Below are 6735 nucleotides of genomic sequence, written 5' to 3'. Positions count from 1 at the left end.
TTTCTTCTTTTTCTTATTGGGAGAGAAAGTGAGGCTCCTCCTCCCCCCCCTCTCTCTCCCTTATGCAGCATGCATGTCTCTAAGAAACATTGTTGCTGCTGCTGTTGCAGCTGCTGCAGCAGCTGCAGTTGCTGAACAAGCAACGATTGCTGTACAGACCGTATTTCCTCACTGAGCAATAGCAGCAGCAACAACAACAACAAGAGCCCCAGCAGCAGCAGACATTGCTGCTGCCGTATCAGCAGCAGAGCTATTGCTGCTGAGGTTTATATTGCCTCTACTAAGAGCATCGCCTGTCAAGTATAAACAGGCTTGTTTGCTGCTGTTGCTGCTGACAAGAAAAAAGGGAAGAAATCAACAACAACAACAGCAGCAGCTGCTGCTGCAGCAGCAGCAGTAGCAGCAGCAGTGTACACACACAAGTACATATATTGGTGTGTCTTGATCTGTGCTGCTGCAGCATTTGTGTTTAGCTAATCAAGATTAGCTGCTGTTGCTGCTGTTGTTTTCCTGCTGCTGAGCAAAATGCTCGAGCAGGAACAGCAGCAGCGGCAGCAGCTGCAGCAACTGCAGCAGCAACGTCAGCAACTGCAGCAACTGCAGCAGAAGCTGCAGCAGCAACTAGAGAGTGCTGGTCTATCTGAGCTTCTTTTATCTGAATGGCGACAACGTGAGGAAAATGCAGCAGCAGCAGATATCCTTCAACCCCCCCACACCACCACCACCAGCAGCAGCAGCAGCAACAACAACAACAACAACAGCAGCAGCAGCAGCAATGGTCTTGGTGGATTGTTTGGTCCTAATGGATTTGGAAGTTTATTTTCTCTTACAGGAGAATCCCCAAACAGCAACAGCAGCAACAGCAGCAGCAGCAGCAGCAGCAGCAGCAGCAGCAGCAATATGCTGAATCGTATTTCTTCACGTTTACTTTGTCAACCAACAAATACACCACCACATGCATCATCATCATCATCATCATCTACAGCAACAACAGCAACAACAGCAGGAACAGCAGGAGGAACAACAGGAGCAGGAACAACAGGAGCAGGAACAGGAGGAGGAGTAACAAGAGGAGGAGGAGAGGATAAATCTATATGTATATCATCTATATCATCAGGTATAAATAGGAGCCGTGTAATAGTAGATCCATCATTAACAACAAGATATAGTTATGAAAGAAATACAATAAAGAATATAAATAATAAGAATATAAATAATAATATAAATAATAATATAAATATAAATAATAATATAAATAATAATATAAATAATAATATAAATAATAATAATCGTATAGATGCAACATTAGGAGGAAATCGTCCTCATTATCATATAGCTAAACAAGAATGGAGAGTTCGTTATTATATGAATGGTAAAAGAAGAATGAGAACATATTCTGCTAAATATTATGGATATGAATCTGCACATCAATTAGCACTCAAATTTGCACAATATGTTAATACATATGAGACATTACCTATACAGCAACAGCAGCAAGTGCAGCAGCAAGTGCAGCAGCAACAAGTGCAACAAGTGCAACAACAACAGGGAGGAACTGCAGAAACAGACGAACAAGGGAAATATAATATACAATATACAATGAGACAACAACACCATCTTATGCAACAACAAGGGAAACAACAAGAAAAACAAGAACAACAACAAGAACAACAACAACAACAACAACAACAACAAGAACAAGAACAACAGCATGCATGTATGGATATTGATGATAGATTATATGTACAAAGACAGCAGCATGTGCAGCAACAACAACAACAGCAACAAAAAATATTAAATAATCATCAATTATTACATCAATTAGGTCCTGCTGCTGCTGTTGAACATTTTGCTGCTGCAGCACATTCATTTGCTTCGGATAGTAGTGATGGTACTATAGGAAGTCCACCACATATTGCAAGTAGACGATCTTCTGCTTCTGCTGCTGCTGCTGCTGCAGCTGCAGCAGGAGGAGGAGGAGGAAATGGTAGTCCACCTAGATATCTATTAAGAGGACCTAAAGGATTAATACAAACACCTCTTAATTTAGGAGGAATATCTCGAAATATTCAGCAGCAACAGCAGCATTTGCTGCAACAGCAGCATGCATCTGCTGCAGCAGCAGGTATTTCTCATTGTAATAATACATCTACATCATCATGGCAAGAACAGCAACATCATCATCTATTGTTGCAGCACCTCCAGCAACAACAACAGCAGCAGCAGCAGCATAATCAAGGTAGAAGAGGAGGTGTATTAAATAAAACAAATGATGATATAAGAAGAAAAAGACAATTAATTGAATGTAACGAAGACACCGCAGATTGCGGTGTACGTACAGCTCACCATGAGGAAACAGTCCTATGGTTTGATTGTTTCTTAAAGGAATTCGTTAGAGAAAAGATTAATAATGCAGCAGCAGCAGCAGCAGCAGCAGCAAATAATAATAATAATAATTTTTATAATACATTAGCACTTGATGGAGGAATAAAAGATAGAGATCTGCTGCAGTTACCAGCAGCAGCAGACTTTAATGCAGCAGCATTGTTATCTAGCAGCAGCAACAGCAGCAGTGGTGGTGGTAATAGAAGAGGAAGTAGCAGCAGCAGCAGCAGCAGCGGGAGGAGTGGTTGTGGAGGATTTCCTTCTCCTGGTGCTCTCCTTCGTTCTGCTGCTGCTGCTGGTGGATCTCCTCTCCGTGGTGCTGCAGCAGGAGGAAACAACAACAGCAGCAACAGCAGCAGTAGCAATGCTATATTTGAGGGTGCATGCGCCTTATTACCTGAGCTACAGAACTGTTTTGCTGCTGCATCTCGTGCTGCAGTTGGTCGTCGTAGCAGCAAAGAAGTCGATCCCCACAGACTCGATCCCATCGATCCCAGGATCGATCCCAGTAGGATAATAGACGATCCCAGGGGATCGTCTATAGATTATATAGGATCACAACCACCACAAACAACAACAGCAACAGCAGCAGCAGTAGCAGCTGGTGCTGCTGCTGCTGCTGCTGGAGGAATAAAGGGAGCATCTCCTTCCTTGCTGCTGTCTCTTAGTCGTGCTGTTACTGAATTATCCAGCAGCAGTTGTCTTCTTATTTATCATATAAAGGCTGTCTTACAAAATGCTGTTACTCTTACACAACAAGCAAAGACACAGCATGCTGCTGCTGCTGCTGCTGCTGCTGCAGCTGCTGCAGCAGCAGCAGGTGCTGCTGATACTCAGAGTGCTGCTGCTGGTGGTGGATCGGCAGCAACAGAAGGAGGGAAGACAAATGCTGCAGCAAAAGCAGAAAGTGGAGATGTTGCTGCACTAACAGGGGAAACAGCAGCAACAACAGCAGCTACAGCAGCAGCAGCAACAGCAGCAGATGCGAGGGGTCAGGGATCAAAAGAGGGGGAGGGCAGTGATAGGTCAGGGATCCGTGAAGCTCTACTTGCTGCTTCCTCCTCTCCTGCAGCAGCAGCAGCAGCAGCAGCAGCAAAAACAGAATTATCCGATGCAAGTTCTTCTTCCCCTAAAATGCGTCGTACAGAAACAACCAACGCAGCAGCCTCCTCTGCTGCAGCAGCAGCAGCAGCAGCAGCAGCAGGAGGCAATCCTTCTAAACCTGACCAAAAGCAGCAACAGCAGCATCTGCAGCAGCAGCAAGAAATAGAGGAAAATGTATGCCGTGCATTTAGCTTACTAGTGCAGCACCAGAAGTTAGCAGCAAATGTAACACAATTACAATTACCTGTCCCGGTGTATCTACACTTTATTATAAGAGCTACTGCTGCTTCCTGTCTTCCTCTTGTGCTGCGTCGTACCCGCAGCAGCAGCAGCAGCAGTGGTGGTAGTAGTAGTAGTAGTAGCAGCAGCAGCAGCAGCAGCAAGGATAAGGAAGAAGAGGAGGAATTAGTTATAGATAGCGAAGCAGCACTACAGGGTTTGCTGCTGCGGCCCTTTGATGTCTCGCGCTGCTGCTGCCAGGAGCGGCCTTGTGCATGCGATCAGCAGCACATAGAGACGTTGCTGCTGCTGCTATCTGCTGTTCTTAACAATAACAACAGCAGCAGCAGCAAACAGCAGCAGCAGCAGCAGCAGCAAGATAAATTATTGTCCTTAGGGACAACAGATAGTAATACAGATTCTACGCAAATGCAACTCCTGCAACGTATCTTCCCTGGACTGCAGCAACTGCAGCAGCAGCAACAGCAGCAAGTGCAGCAGCAACGGCAACAGGAAAGACATAAGCAGGAGGTGCAGCAGCAAATGCAGCAGGATCAGCCTCAGCAGCAGCAGGAGTTGATGAAAGGAAGCAAGGAGCAGCAGCAGCAGCAAAAGGTAACTTGTGTTGTACCCTACAGCAGCAGCAGCAGCAGCACATTACCTAGCAGCAGCTCTCCTCTAACAACAACTTGTTCTCCTACAACAAGCCCAGATATATTCCTTCCTGGTAGAGCAGCAGCAGCAGCAACAGCAGCAGCAGCAGCAGCAGATGGTGAATCACCCATGACACTACAGCTTCCCCCGCAACAGGGGATCAGTGCCAATGCAGCAGCAGCAGCAGCAACAGCAGCAACAGGCAACAAAGGCGATCAGGTAGAATCCAGCAGCAGCAGCAGCAGCAACAGCAGCAGCAGCAGCAGCAGCAACAGCAACAACAGTAATTTTTGTAAGTTATTAGTAAATGCATTAAAGAGCAGCATGGATATATTAGGTGTACAAGGATCATTATTACTGCAGCAGCAATTCCTGCAGCACCAACCACAGCAGCAGCAGCAGCAGCAGGAGCAGCAGCAGGAGCATGCATGTTTGCTGCTACTACCTAAAGAAATACCTTATATAAAGTTATTATTTATAATGCCTTTATTACAATCTTTATTACATACATTAATACAAATAATAATGCATGCACATTGGGGCTTTGTTTATCATTTTATTCATCTTTCTTGTATTACACCACAAAAAGATTTACTTATTCAATTACATCAATATTCATTAAAGGCACAAAGGCCTACTCCTACTCCTCCTGCTCCTGTTGCTGCTGCTCCTGCTGCTGCTGCTCCTGTTGCTGCTGCTGCTGGTGGTGCTGCTAATAGTGCTAATTCTGCTGCAAAGAAAGATGGGATAGATACACCTGCAGCAGCAAATGCAGCAGCACATGCAGCAGCAAATGCAGCAGCAAAAGAAGGAAGGATTATGGGATTATCTGCTGCTGCAACACACAGCAGCAGCAGCAACAGCAGCAACAGCAGCAGCAACAGCAGCAATAAGGGGGTGGTAGAAGGAGATGGGGATGTTTGCTTTATGTCTTCTGTCTCATCCTTACAAGGAACAGCAACAGCAAAATCAGCAGCAGCAGCAGCAGCAGCAACAGCAGCAGCAGCAGCAGCAGATGTCTGTTCCTCATCTATTACATAGACGTGTGTCTTTATAAAGACACAACTTATTTATAAGAACAGCAAATGTCTGTTCTTTCTTGTTTGCTGCCTGCAGCTAGCTAGCTAGCTATACAGCTAGCTAGCCAGCAATATAGCTAGCTAGCTAGCTAGCTACACAGCTACCTAGCCAGCATTATATCTAGCTAGCTGTCTACCTAGCTAGCTGAGCAGCTAGCTGCCTGTCTAGCTACCTAGCTGAGCAGCTAGCTACCTGTCTAGCTAGCTACCTGAGCAGCTAGCTGCCTGTCTAGCTAGCTACCTGAGCAGCTAGCTAGCTACCTAGCTAGCTAGCTGCTTTTCCTTTTATGAGGCATTTTTGCTGTCTTATGATGACAGTCCGCCTCTTTATATCCTTGGCTAGCTAGCTAGCCAGCTAGTTGGCTAGTTAGCTAGCTAGCTAGTTATGCCTCCTTGGCCACCTAGCTACCTAGCTAGCTACCTAGCCAGGTCTCCTTGGCTAGCTAGGCCGATTTGGGCCTTGCCTAGCTAGCCATGGATATAGCTAGCTAGCTAGTCATGGATATAACTAGCTAGCTAGCTAGCTAGCTAGCTAGCCACAGATATATGCATAATAGCTAGCCAAGGATAAGGTTAGCTAGCCATAGATTTGGCTAGCTAGCCAACTCACCGCTCCAATCTGTACCCCTTGGCTGTATGCAGCAAAGACGAACTGTCGGGTTTGCTGCTGCTGCTGCAGCAGCTGCTGCTGCTGCCTTTTTTGCTGCCTTCGTTGCTGCTGCTTGAGGTGTACAGACAACTTCTGCTGCAGCTGCTGCAGCACTAGACAAGAGCAGCATCGAAGAGGTCAGCTAGCCACAGCTAGCTCATGGCTAGCTGCTGCAGCTAGCTACAGTAGTTAGCTGCAGCAGTAGTTTGCTGCTGCTGCAGCTAGCTGCTGCTGCTGCAGTTGCTGCTGCAGCAGAGGGTATATATTGGATATTTTTTTGGGGTATTTTGTTGTACCCAACACAACTTTATTTTAACACTTTTATTTATTTTATTTATTTATTTATTTATTTATTTATTTATTTATTTATTTTATTTATTTATTTATTTGTCTATTTATTTTATGCTATTTATTTATTTATGTATTTATTTATTTATTTACTTTATTTATTTATTTTATTTATTTATTTATTTATTTATTTATTTATATTTATTTACATATTTTTGTTTATATTATTTATTTTATTTTATTTGCTAATAATATACCTAATAAATTATATATATTATTTTATTTATATTTATTTATTTATATTATATATATAATATATTATTATATGCATATACGTATACATATTGTATATATATA

The 6735-nt window shown here is 43.9% G+C and overlaps 1 protein-coding gene across 1 annotated transcript; it reads left to right on the top strand.

The window, feature by feature from the left end:
* Positions 1 to 1383: 1383 nt before the first annotated feature.
* On the top strand, positions 1384 to 5403 carry EMWEY_00052130 (hypothetical protein, conserved; the record flags this gene model as incomplete). Its single annotated transcript, XM_013479800.1, has 2 exons — positions 1384 to 4654; positions 5321 to 5403. 2 exons carry the CDS (start codon positions 1384 to 1386, stop codon positions 5401 to 5403), a joined length of 3354 nt encoding a protein of 1117 aa, XP_013335254.1.
* Positions 5404 to 6735: the final 1332 nt, after the last annotated feature.

Source organism: Eimeria maxima, genomic scaffold, assembly GCF_000499605.1.
Source record: "Eimeria maxima Weybridge genomic scaffold, Emw_scaff1386, whole genome shotgun sequence".
Lineage (NCBI taxonomy): Eukaryota > Apicomplexa > Conoidasida > Eucoccidiorida > Eimeriidae > Eimeria > Eimeria maxima.
This window is presented reverse-complemented; position numbering and strand designations above follow the sequence as displayed.